Source organism: Peromyscus californicus, unplaced genomic scaffold (assembly GCF_007827085.1).
Source record: "Peromyscus californicus insignis strain IS unplaced genomic scaffold, ASM782708v3 Scaffold_7__1_contigs__length_154581171, whole genome shotgun sequence".
NCBI classification, from domain to species: Eukaryota; Metazoa; Chordata; class Mammalia; order Rodentia; family Cricetidae; genus Peromyscus; species Peromyscus californicus.
Genome location: NW_026294595.1, coordinates 119074064 through 119087872, shown reverse-complemented (window position 1 = coordinate 119087872; position 13809 = coordinate 119074064). Strand labels below are relative to the sequence as shown.

General features: G+C 44.8%; 1 protein-coding gene across 2 annotated transcripts in view; it reads right to left on the bottom strand.

Annotated features, from left to right (window-relative positions):
* Positions 1-4568: 4568 nt before the first annotated feature.
* The window catches only part of Kat14 (lysine acetyltransferase 14), a 34736-nt gene continuing 25495 nt past the window's right edge, over positions 4569-13809 (bottom strand). The window contains exons 7-10 of one of the 2 annotated variants that reach the window (XM_052723752.1): positions 12700-12836; positions 10859-11034; positions 9037-9227; positions 4569-5638 (exon numbers count right to left, since the gene is read on the bottom strand). In XM_052723752.1, the coding sequence (XP_052579712.1) occupies positions 5465-5638; positions 9037-9227; positions 10859-11034; positions 12700-12836 (678 nt within the window). In that variant the 3' untranslated portion in view covers positions 4569-5464. Of the gene's footprint in view, positions 5639-9036; positions 9228-10571; positions 10619-10858; positions 11035-12699; positions 12837-13809 lie in introns of those variants that run through there. The other variant, XM_052723753.1, reaches the window with a different exon arrangement.

Genomic DNA, 13809 nt, shown 5'->3' with positions numbered 1-13809 from the left:
CTCACAGAGATCCAACTGCCTCTGCCTCCCCAGTGGTGGGGTTAGGTGTGTGCCACCACTGCCTGGCTTCCATGGCTAACTAGTGGCTGGCTTTGCCCTCTGATCTTGAGGCAAGCTTTATTTGTCAATACACAAAATATCACCACACACTCCCTCTGAACTCTGACCTAAGAACTCCACATCTGGGAATCTATCCAGAAGTAAAAGGCCCAATCCAAGGTGGAAAAAAAAGTACAGATATGTTAACTGCAGTGCTATTTATGAAGACACAGTTATCATATAAACAGTGTTAGGAAAGTAGGACATGAAAACTTCAGGTGTACTGTGAAGCTAAAAAAAAAAAAGCCAACGAAAAAGTAACTTGAGAGTAGAATTCCCGTTTTCTCTTTTACTTTAAACTTTTTCTTTATTGTACCTGTTTTTATAAGTTTCTTAAAGAAACACAACCGGCTGGCATCAGACTGAAGGTAGCTAGCAGGAAGCAGTGAGAGGATGGCATAGCAACTTAGAGAGCTGCCCCAGGGAGAATGGCCAGCGTTCTAGAACATTCAGGACAAAACACCAGACAGGGTGACTGATGCTGCAGCCATGTGGGGGAGCTTTATGTGTGAGATGGATTGCCTGGTGAAGGCTTCCGCTCTGCTTCAAAGACAGAGCCAGCAGGCCGTGCCCTCCTGTGGTGGAAGGAGACAGAGTCTTGGCCCAGGCCGGCCTTGGGATTACCAGCATGCACCACCACGCTCTGCTGTGCTCTCCTTATCTCATCATCTAATTTAATCTTTGCAGGGAGAAGAGATATTAAGACCCGGCTGGGAGTCAGTGGAGGAGCCAGGGTCAAGGGTTATTTAGGAAGCTGAGTGACAGGACCTGGGCCTGAATGGCCAGGAACAGGACCAGAGTAAGCTAAGCCCTGGCTGGAGTTCCCAGTGTGACCAATACATCTCAGCTGCCTGAGCTGGAGAACACAGCACGGGCGCCTTCTCCACCTGATCTACCCTCTCTCTTTCCACTGACAGGATGTGTGCTGCAGTGCAGAAAGTGCTCTCCCTAGAACCAGCACAGCAGTCACAAACTGCTCTGAATGCAATGTGCCTGAGGCTGTGGCAAGCGCTGCCAGGGGCCTATGTGACCTTCCTAACCCTCTCCACCTGACACTCTACACAGCAGGAGAAACATTAGCTGGCAGCTCCGTCTCTGCCTGGGTCCTGACCCTGTGGGCAGTGCAAGAGCAGCTCATGTGCCCACTACTCATGGGACTCCGGGGTGAGCTGCCAGATCACTGTGCACAGGCCCAAGAAAACTGTCCCCAGGAGCTGAGGTTAGAAAGCCTAGGCACAGGCCTCCCTCCCTCCAGCCTCTTGGCTAAGCCACCATCGTCTTCCTCTTCAGCTCACGAAAACCAAACGTTTCCAGACTTTACTCACTTTTGCAGAGGTCCTCTTTGTGGCAGTGTTGTGTTCCCCAAAATATTGTGCACGCTAATAAACTTATCTGGGGTCAGAGAAGAAAACAGCTACAATATTAAACATAGAGGATAGGCAGTGGTAGCACACGCCTTTAATCCTAGCATTCCAGAGACAGAAATCCCTCTGGATCTCTGTGAGTTCGAGGCCACATTGGAAACAGCCAGGCATGGTGACTCACGCCTTTAATCCCAGGGAGTGATGGCAGAAAGCAGAAAGATATATAAGGCGTGAGGACCAGAAACTAGAAGCATTTGGCTGGTTAAGCTTTTAGGGTTTGAGCAGCACAGTTCAACTGAGTTCCATTTGGCTGAGGACACAGAAGCTTTCAGTCTGAGGAAACAGGATCAGCTGAGGAATTGGCGAGGTGAGGAAGCTGTGGCTTGTTCTGGTTCTCTGATCTTCCAGCATTCACCCCAATACCTGGCTCCAGGTTTGTTTTTATTAATAAGACCGGTTAAGATGCCTGCTACACCTCTTAGCATAGGGAAACCTGTATACAGTGAAAGGCTCTAAAAATTAGGAGTCTCCTTCACCTATCTAGGCAAAGAGAAGGGGGTGGGCACTATGAGACAATCTGTGATATATGGAAATATTCTAAGCATGAAGAAGAGTGAACAGAGCAAGAGGCAAAATTCAGCTGGTTTGCCTGGCCCAGCATCTGGGACAGCACTTCCTTCCTGTTCAGCCAAGGCATGTGGTGCTCTGCTCAAGCCAGCAGTTCTGAGCACAGCCAGCACCCCACCCCCAGGTGAAGTCGGAGTAAGCAAGACTGCTTTGGACGTCAGTCTGCTAAGCTTTGAACTGACAGTTCTCTTATTTCTGCTACTTGGTTTTGCAGTGCTGAGGGCAGAACCCCAATCCTTGCACACCCTAGCCAAGTGCTCTTCTGCTGAGCTATACGCACCCCAGCTGTTTTAGATTTTCTTTCTGGACCTATTGCTACAAATCTGAGGTGGGTAGTATCCTCATTTTACAGGTGAGGCAGCTGAAGTGCAATATTCACTCTAATGCCAGCCAAGGCCATGAGACTAATTTCGGAAATGAAGATTGTAATTGACAAGTATTTCTGTCTGATTTTGTTAAGAACGTGTTTGCACACATGTATACACACACACACACACACACACACACACACACACACATATTAAGCAGATATTTGTGTCTTTTCCTTTATTTCCATTTAATGTAACACTGAGATAACATTAGTAGCTAAGTGTTGTAAATCTATAATTAAAAGACTAACCATTCCTCAAAAGACTTTACCACCTAAAATATGTGATATGTTTGCAGTTGTACATGGGATAGTTGTATAATGTCAGGCAGAATTATGACCTGGCTATTGTTTTCATTTGGAAAGTAAGCATGATACAAGGAGATGTGAATATGAGTCAAGGTAACATAACAAGGAATGGACCTGTATGGCTAATCTTGTCGATTTGACTACACCTGGAGGTAACTGCTAGGCGCTCCTGTGAGGGCTGTTCATAATCAGATTATTCGGAGAAGGCTGACCCACCCTAAATCTGGAGCACACTTTATGGTAGCAGCCCTCAAAGGACATGGAAAAAGGAAGCTTTGCTTTTTGCCTGCTTGCTCTCACCCTTGCTGGCAAGTTCGTCTACTCTGCTGCTGTGGCCAGTATTAAGTTCAACTTCTTCAGGATTCCAATAGAGACTGGTAGCACTCCAGGAATCCTCTAGGTCTCCAGCACAGAGAGGGACTGCAAAGTCACCCAGCCTTCTGAACTGGGTAACTACCAGGTTCTCAGCCCTTCCATCATAAGACAGACATCGTTGGACTACGCAGATGACACCCCTTAAGCCAGTCTAATAAATCCTCCTTTATAGAGAGACATATATATCATAATTGACAAATGTTTGCCTTATTTTGTTCTATACACACATATACATCACACACACTCATCCTATCAGTTCTCTTTCTTTTGAGAACCCTGACTTATACAGATTGATAATAAGCATCAATGAAGTATCAGTGAGATAATGAGGAAATATCTGTAACTGTCAGGAATACCTACCTAAATAAGTGTTGATGGTGTAACCACACAATACTTAGCACTTACTTTTAACACTCATATATATATAAAATAAAATAATCTTTAAAAATATGTAAAATAGGGAAAGATAAAGCTGCACTGTATAAAAGAGAAAGGTGAAGCCCTTAAATGCAGATGTAGAATAGAATGAAAGCAATCATGGCCTTCCTCAGCACCAGGAAGTTGGAGACAGTCCCCAGCCCCCAGCCACTCTACCACACTGGTGCTTGACATTTACCTAAGACAGTTGCAAGCTGGTTCCCAGGTTTGGAAAATGTCATTTCCTCAATTTTACTTCATGGGGCTTATGGTTATTTGAATGAGTGGCCTTCATAGGCTCTATGCTTGAATACTTGGTCCCCAGTTGGTGGAACTGTTTGGGAAGGATTAGGGGGTGTGGGCTTGTTGGAGGAGGTGTGCTACTATGAGTGGGCTTTAAGAGATGTCAAAAGCCCACATCATCCCAGTTAGTTTTCTCTCTGCTTCATGCTTGTGTCTCAGGATGTGAGCTCTCAGCTTCTGTTCCAGTGCCATGTCTGCCTGCATGCCTGCTGCCATGTTCCTTTACCATGATGGTCATGGATTCTAAATCTCTGGAACTGCAGGCTCCAAATAAACTCCTCGATAAGTTGCTTTGGTCATGGGTGTCTTATCAGGGCAATAGAAAAGTAACTAGGATAGGGCTTATGACCCATTATCACCAAAAACCTTTAAAAGGTAAAAAGTGCTTGGGAGGAAGGAAGAAGAAATAGGAAGATGCTAGACGGTGTTGCTCTAAATCCTCAAAGAAAGAGCCTCAACTGTTGCTCCAGGTAACAGAGAAACACTGCTCTCAACACAGGGATTCAAGCTACAGGCAGAGCCCATGGGCAGAGGATCTAAATAGTGTTCCACATGGTAAAGTTTTAAATGTGCATGGCAGTGTTCTACAAAGCATTCAGCTCTCTCTGGATTCTCAACCCAACCCAAAGCCCACAAAGGAAGAAAACAGCCACTGATCCTAATTAAAGACAAGTTGAGGGCAAATGACTGACCTGAAGCCCTGGCTGTGAGTTGTTACACATAAGATTTTTATTTGAGAATATCTGATACTTTTGGAAATGCACTTTTGGGTCCAAAGACACCTGCAGTCCATCTCCAACATTTGCAACATAGGAAGCAGCTTCACCCTGCTGACAGGGCATCCCATTCTGCCTGCATCACTCCATGACTCCACTCCTGTGGTGCAACTGTTCTGGGCATGAGAAGGGCCAGGGAAGGCATCTAATGTATCAAGCTCAACTGTTCCTCTCAAGCAATTTTCCCAGGCCATGCCAAAATGAACTCCTTATACCAGGTCAGTCCCTGCAAGGAGATGCTAGCAGGTAGATCAGGTAAAGCAGCATGGAGATAAACAATGAATTTATTCCTCCTGACTGGGACCAGAATCAGCAAAAGACAAAAGGACTTCAGTGCCCCATGAGTCTTCTGCGACTCAATGACAGCACACCACAGGCTAGGAACAGGGTTGGAATCATTCCTGGCACCTTAGAATCTCTCATCCCAGGACAGCAGAAGGCCACGTGGGCACTGCAAACCTTGAACACCTTTCACGTTTCTTGAGCTCTAACACAGGGTAAGCAGGCCCTCTCTCACAGGCTTCCGTCTGGCAGCTCTCTTGTGCTCACTCACTACTGTGTGGAAAGAGGATGGCAGAGTCACTTGGTTTTGGTTAACAGTGGAGTCCAGGATGCCGCTGTAAGGCCACTCCAGGATGGGCTGGAGGGTTTCTGGATGGAAGAGCTGCCTACTTGTACCACTGCACATGGCTTCACTCACCCAACTGGGCCACGTGGAGGCTATCACTGCCAGGAGACCAGGGCCCACGGCAGGATAACTGCCTCACAGCTCCTGAAGGCCCATTCTCCGACAGTATCCACGTTCTCTGGGCAGAACTGGGTTCACCTCAGCGTCGGAGCCTCAGGAAGAATGCGTGTTTACACTCTGTACTCTCCAGGGGGTAATACTTATCATAAAAATCCAGAACATACTCCTCAGTCTTGAAGCCAAACTTCTGATATAGCAGCATGGCAGGATTGCTTGCTGAGACGTGAAGAGTCACATCCTTGCCCATGCACGTCTGCCAAAGTAGAAAAACACAAGGTGAAGCCACAGGGACGGGGAGAGAATGAACAAATGAAGACAACCTTCAGAAGGAAACAAGTGGGGTATTAGGGACTGGGGCTGAGGCACAGCAGCACTATCAACAGATGGAAATCCAGGAGCACTTAGCCACTGAGCTGTGTGTCGCCAAGACTAAAGGGATTCATGTGCTGGGGGCAGGATTGAGGGGGTTGTTTCTACCCTGAAGCAAAAGTCCACAGAATATATTTTGCTATATTACATATATTTGTTAATTTATACTATTTATTTTATTTTACTGTATGTCTGAATGAATGTCTATGTACCACATGTGTGCAGGGGACTTCAGGTCAGAAGAAGTGGTAATCCCCTGGAACTGAGGTTACAGATGGTTGTGACCTGCCATGTGGGTGCTGGGAACCAAAGCTAGGTCTTCTGCAAAAACAGTAAGTGCTCTTACAGCTGAGTCATCTCTCCAGCCCTGTTTATTATTTCAATTACGTTTTATTTACTTACATATTATCGTGTGTCAGGGGTGGTGTGTGTATGTGTATGGGGGGACTTGTGCATGCCATATTGCACAAACTGGAGGTAAGAGGACCACTGGGCATCAGTTCTTTACTTCCCCTTGTGGATCCCCAGTGTTACACCCAGACCATCAGGTTCAGGGGCACATGCTTTGACTCACTGAGTCATCTCACCAGCCTCCATATTATTGTATTTGTAATTCAATTAAGTTTAAATATCAGACACACCAGTACCAACAAGATGACAACCTTGAAGAACTAGAGAACGAGAAATTCTGTTTTCCATAGAGGTGACAGTTACACCACCTTCACAATTGTAATAATTCCTTTCCTAGAAATGCTAGAAAATACACTAAATTACATACATTACTTCTAAATACAAAATCTTAATTATAAAGTCTGAAGATCTTGTACACCTAAGTCCTTAGGTCTCTTTAAATCTGACATAATTAACTTCCCAGAATTGAGGTTTCTGTGTTTAGAGAAAAAGAGCAGAGAAGGTTCTATGAATATAAAGGCATGTTTTTAGATTCTTTAATCAGCCACACAGAATGATGTACTCCAGGCCACACAGGTATGAACTGTTTAATGAGGAAGGTAGGAAAATGCTGCAGTTAACAATCCTTAAAATGAATGAGTTCAAGGACACAGTGTAAGACAACCAACAGTTTCCTTCTTGGTCTATTTAATTTTTCAATGTGCCTCCAAACACATCTGAGACAAGAGAATATGATTATTATCCCAAGGACAACAGAATGGTGTGAGCACACAGTAATTCTATAGGGTGATGGCAGTGGTTTTAGCTAGTCCATACAGACATCTAACCATGGCCATCACCAGGTACTATAGACAGAGCCCAGGTTTGGGCCCTGGGCTTACAGTCTGACCGGGATACAAAGTGCCCACAGGTACAGAAGAGCTGAGCAAACAGTCCACAAGGACCTGCCTCCATGCCAGCCCAAGGATGCCTTCTGAGCTATCATCCCACCCTACTCCAGCCCCTGATAGTAACAAGAGAGCCAGAGAACGGCATAGGCACTCTGCGAGAGAAAGATGAACGTAGAGGAGATGCATCCTGAGGGAGCATAAAGCAGAGAAAGGATGTGGAATCAACACAAGGCAGCATGTGTGAACACTAGGCAATGTCTTACAGTCTCTGCCTCAGAAGTGATTTCTTTTTCTTTTTTTTTTTCTGGAGCTGAGGACCAAACCCAGGGCCTTGCACTTGCTAGGCAAGCGCTCTACCACTGAGCTAAATCCCCAACCCCAGAAGTGATTTCTAGAAAGATGCTCCTAAGATTCCTACCCATATATAGGAATCAGTAAGTAAATTTCATTAACATTGGAAAGAGAAGCTTGGTTAAGCATTAGAAAAACACTATCATTTCCATCCTCTCTTGAGGCAAGAAGATCTCAAGTTCCAGTCCAGCCTATGTTATACAGAGAAACCTTATCTCAAAATGAAACAAAGAATTTTGCCCAAATCAATATTGCATAATCTTTGTTGTTGTTTTTGAGACAGGATTTCTCTGTGTAGACCAGGTTTGGCCTCCAGAGATCCACCCGCCTCTGCTTCCGAGTGCTGGCATTAAAGGTGTGTGCCACCACCACTCAGTCTGCATAATCTTCTATACCAAATAGTTTCTAAATAGAATTTACCAAAAGAATTCTTGAGAAAAAAAAAAATTCTTGCTTGGTGGCGTTGTACCTCAGGAAGCTTAAGGTTCAAAGAGACAGTAAGTTGCCTATACTTATTAGCTCATGCAATAAAAATGTTTATTGTTTTATAAAAAAAAATCATTGCTGGACCAGGAGTGGTAGCACATACCCTAAGGACCAGCACATAGGAGGCAGAGGCAGGAAGATCTCTGAGTTCAAACCTAGCCAATGCTACATAGAGAGATCCTGCTTTAAAACAAACAAACAAAATCCTTGTTGGGTGCAATAGCTCAGGTCTATAATTTGAGCTCTTGGAAAACTGCCATGAGTTCAAGACTAGCCTGGGTGACTGTGGTGGTTTGAATAAGAATGGCTCCCAGAGGCTCTGAGATTTGACTGCTTAATCACCAGGGTATAGCACTATTTGAAAGGATTAGGAGGTGTGGCCTTGTTGGAGGAAGTGTGTCACTAGGGGTGGGTTTTGAGGTTTCAAAAGCCCAAGCCAGGCCCAGTAGCTCTCTATTCCTGCCAGATACATCAGATCCAGAGGTAACTCTTGGCTACCATGTCTGCCTGCATGCCATCATGCTCCCACCATGAGGATGATGGACTAAACCTCTCAAACTGTAAGCATGCCCTAATTAAGTGCTTTCCTTTATAAGAGTTGCTATGATCATGGTGTCTCTTCACAGCAGTAGAACACTGACTAAGACAGAGACACAGTAAATCCCATGCCAACCAGGGTTTCATATCATCTTGCCTAAAAAGCAAAACAAAACAATCTTTTACTTGTGGGAGGAAAAAATCATTGCATTCATTCATTCTGAGTGTACTGCTTATTGATTCAATTGTGATAAATGTTTATAAACTGATAATACACCCTCACAGTCATGTGAGACTTGTTCTAAGAGCAGAACAGTATCAATACAGAACTGCATGTGCTTTACAGTTTTACATGTGGTATTGCTGTTTTACTTATGATACATGTTCATCTAGGGGCTTCTCTAAAGCCAAGAATAGAATCTTATTTTAGGGGCTGGAGGTTTAATCCATGAATTTCCATAGTCTCATGATTGGTGACAATGGCTTCCTTTTTGGTTGAGCTATGCTGGAAAAGCCAGCTCAGCCTCCTGCTTCCTTCAAGTCTTTCAGGGAAGCCCTGAAAGGTAAATCACTTAATTTAGGTAAATCATGAGCAGAGAGAACTTGCCTGAATCAGATGATAGATCATGAATGTGGCAATCCCCGCTCTTCTCCATTCAGGATGGACAAGCAGAAACGAAATGTAAGCTTCGTTGTACTTCACGTCCGGAACCATGAAGCCAAAGGCAACAATGACTTTCTTATAAAGGACTACAACACTGAAGTCTGGATACTGCAGACACTCAGACAGGTCAATGCCTAAAGAAAAGAACCAGCCAGACACTCAGGCCATGTGCCTTTTGGAGCTAATGAAAACAAGCTGTTCAGCCTGTACTTATTGTTACACCTGCATGCTAAAAAAATTCCCCAAATTGAAGGCAAAGACATTACCATAGATACCACACATTCAGATCAGAAAAATGCATTTTGGAAAATATCAAAATTAACATAGTCTTTTCTAAGTACATATGTTAAAAGCAGAGAGACAAGACAGGTTGGGTAGCAGAGAGTACTCCAGGTTCAGAATGGACACACCTGGCTTTGACTCAGCCTCGTCTACCATGTGTGTGATTTGGCACATTTTAAAATGCCTCATTTCTTGCAATGTATTAAGACAAGGTACATACTGAGCCCTGACAGAGTAGGGGTAAAGGTCCCTGAAAGTGCCAATATCATTTTCTCTCCTTTCTTTTTCTTCAAATTTTGTTGTTATTATTATTGTTCTTGTTGTGTGTGTGCGTATGTATGAGTGCAATGCACATGTGCCATGGTGTGTGTGTGTGTGTGTGTGGAGGTCCAAGGACAACTGTGGGAAGTCTGTTCTCTCCTTCCCAAGGAGGATCTAAGGATAGAATTCAGGAGGCAGGTTTACAGGCAAGCCCTTTTACCAGCTGTGCCATCTCATGAGCCTGCTAATATTTTCTTTATCCCACTCACACACCATTGACAATCTTTCTATGAAAGCTTTCACAATAAAATAAAAATTTTAGGCAGCTAGAGAGATGGCTCAGTGGTTAAGAGCACTGGCTATTCTTCCAGAGGTCTTGAATTCAATTCCCAGCAACCACATGGTGGCTCACAACCATCTGTAATGAGGTCTGGCACCCTCTTCTGACCTGCAGGCATACATGTAGACAGAACACTGTATATATAATAAATAAATCTTTTAAAAAATAATTACAGATGGTGTGCATAATGTGTGGCAAACACCTAACATCAGGGCAGAAGAAGCCGATATTTCTAGAATGTGACTCTTAGGCCCAGTAGCACCCTAGAAGAGATGGAACCACACAGTCAGACCATAAGCAGGGCAGGGCTCTAACCCTGATGAAATCTGTGACATCTGTAGGTTTCAGAGCAGGCCCACCGAGAGTATGCTTGTATTTAGCAATGATGGCCTAGGTCTTGGCTGATGAAATGACAAATCATCCTTGTTTACCCTGACTCCTGAAGTCAGCGGGCATTTGGCTTCTTACAAACACCTTCTGGGTGTCCTAACACTCTCTAAGAAATAGCTAAACAACAAAGCATAAAGAACTATTAGGAAAACCCAAAAGTGTCCACATGCCCGCTATGAGTCTGTGTATCTTGAAGAGACATTACCTGGTATCTAAACACAGGCAGAAGCAAAACAGGATGAATCGTTTATTCTGGAAGCAGAGACAAACAGGGAAGGAAAACAAACAAAACACTGTTGATTACTTAATTGCTGGCTTCGTGATCTTAGGAAAGCGAAAGGCATTTATGCTTTAATACTTCTGTTAGTAAAGACAGACTAAATGGAATCAAGAGTAAAGAGCTTAGGGTCAGATGGCAGACGCTATTTAGAAAGGCATCCAGGTGATATGTACAGAAAAACCAATCTGCCTGGGTTGGGAGTAGACACATACCAGGCCAGAAAAACTCCTGACACATGGAGTTGATCGTTGGGATGTGATTTGGTCGGACATAGCAGTAATCGAGAGGTGCCTCAGGCTCAGGTGTCCAGTGAGGGTCACTCCTGTGCAGGTGGGAACGAATCTGTGACAGGAGCTGTAGTTTGGGTGGCTTTGTCTCATAATCACGCCTCCAGCACCACAGAAAATAAACAAATTCAAGTCAAGAAAAACACTCATTACTGCTAGCTATCTGACTCAAAGCTACTTGGAACTGCTTGCTAAACCATACTAAGTCGCACTGCTTTGTATGCTAACTGGCTAGTATGCAGTTTGAATGCTTTCTAAATTCACTCTGAACAAGGATCAAGCCAGACCCACTGGGAGACTGCATGAGGGGAAGTGAGAAACAGAAACGGCACTTAGATATGCCCTGAGGGACTGCCCAACTCCACTGGCAGCTGGAGATTATGAGAGCAAGGCTGCAGCAGGCCTGCAATGGCCTTTCCACAGGTTTGCCCAGGAACCAAGTAGTAAGTGAGGGGGTCAGGGTGATGGCAGAGTTCAGAGCAAGCACAGCCTCTCCAGGAAGCCTGGCTTCCATGCACTGCCCAGACAACATGCATTAGAAACTGTCCAACAAGAAGACAGAATGGGGCTAGGGAGACGGCTGAGTGGGTAAAGTGCCTGCTATGCAAGCGTGAGGACTTGAGTCCCTCGTAGCCGTGTAGAAGGGGGTGTGGCAGTGCATGCCAGTGCGAGGAGTGGACACGGGAAGGTCCCTGGGGCTTGCAAGCCAGCTGGCCTACGCTGAAACAGTCAACTCTAGATTGACTGAGAGACGCTGTCTCAAAAAATAAAGTGCAGTCCAGGTGCGGTAGCACCGGTGTTTAACCCCAGCACAGGAGGGGCAGAGGCAGGCAGATCTCTGAGTTCAAGGAAAGCCTGGTCTACACAATGAGTTCCAGGCCAGCCAAGGATTCAGTGAGACCCTGCTTCAAAATTAATTAATTAACTAAATTTATTAAAAAAGGTTCAGGGAGCCGGGCGGTGGTGGCGCACGCCTTTAATCCCAGCACTCGGGAGGCAGAGGCAGGCGGATCTCTGTGAGTTCGAGGCCAGCCTGGACTACCAAGTGAGTTCCAGGAAAGGCGCAAAGCTACACAGAGAAACCCTGTCTCGAAAAACCAAAAAAAAAAAAAAAAAAAGTTCAGAGTAATAATGAAAAATATCCAAAGTCAACCATAGCACTCCACAGATGAGTGCACCTGCATGTGTGTGCACACACACGGGGGCACACACACATGTGCACACACAAAAAGACGGAAAACAGAAACTGTCCCAATGTTCAGTCCAGACATTGGCTCAATTGAGACTGCTTTCCTTTCTTACTTTTCAGTTCACAGACTATTAAATATACCTAATTTTGACAGAGTAACAAAAGCCAGTTGTAGTGGCACATGCTTTTAACCCCAGCACTAGGGAGGCAGAGGCAGGTGAATATCTGTGAGTTCAAGGCCGACCTGGTCTACATAGTGAGTTCTAGGACAGCCAAGGCTGTGTAGAGAGACCCTGTCTCAAAAGACCAAAAATGATGATGGTGATGATGATGACGATGACGATGATGATGATGACAACGACCAAGAAATCAAAGTTAACTCAGTCTCCCTTTTTATACCTCCTTCAAAGGACTTGCTTGTCTGTCCTTGCCTGAACCTGCTCCATGTCAGGACATATTCACCCCTATACACTGGGTACAGAAACCACCAGCATCAACCCTCCCACCAGTCTTGACTTCATGGATATCTGATATAAGGCTTCATCATCCCTCCCGCCAGTCTTGACGTCATGGATACCTGATATAAGGCTTCAAGATCCGAGAAGTATAAGGGCTGACAATACTTTGGTCCACAGCCATATCTTCTGATCCCACCAAACGATACAAAAATCTGGTGGTTTGGTGCCTGAATCCTTTCCTGGTTGGTAAAGCAGTCTGTGGCAAAGAAACAGTTTATATAAAAATAAAACCACTCAAAAATGGTTATCTTCCATGTCTAATGATCTTTCTGTGTCAGGAGTAGGTCTTTTTTGTACTACCTATTTGGAAAGCTGAAGTTTTGACATAAACTTCACATGTCTTTGCCTAAAACTAAATTCAAAACAACTAACAGGGGTGGGCTACTGACTATTTATTATACAACCACAGTTTCATCCGAAGGGCCATCAGGGCTAATGAACTTTTTTCTTTTCTTTTTTTGACTGTGTCCCCTTTTCACTAAGTAAATATGGCAAACACAGGAGTTATATTGATTATCAGCCCTAAAACCTGTCACCACAGTAAGGAGGCCCCAGCAAGGACTAGGCAAAGGCGTGGCCTTAGTCTGTTAGGCAGGTATTGGGGCAGAACCGGTTGGTTTCACATACTTGCTCTATGCTGGCCACACTGATGGTAAGGTGTTCTTCAGTGAGGGCTGCTAACCTGGAGCCCTAGGTCATGTAGCAACAGAACACCGCAATTAGGGTTGTAACAGCAAAGAGCTCCGACAAAGATTAAAAGATCTTTGCAAAGGGAGTGCCAAGATGAAGCGCAGCAACCAGTTGTCTGTTAGAGCCAGTTTGCTCTTAGCCTAGGAAAGAACGTGTTGAAAGAGCAAGGTTTCTTCCTTTTTAATTTGCCTTCAGACTTTTCCAGCCTGGACACCAAACTCCTCAAAAGCCAGCTTTGAAATTCTTCCAAGGCTTCAAGTGAATTTCAAAGTAATCTTCAAAGCTGTGGCTCACAGTTTCCAAACATGGCCACTAGCAAGTCCTCCCACCCTTGCAGGTATAATGGCTCCTCCTACCAGAAGGTAGAGTCTACCCTTGAACCCTGAACCCCTAACAAAGTTGTAAAGAACTTTGACCTATCAGACTGTCAGAAGTAACAGCTGGAACTTCAAGCCCAAATCTTAAGACAACTGGCAGCT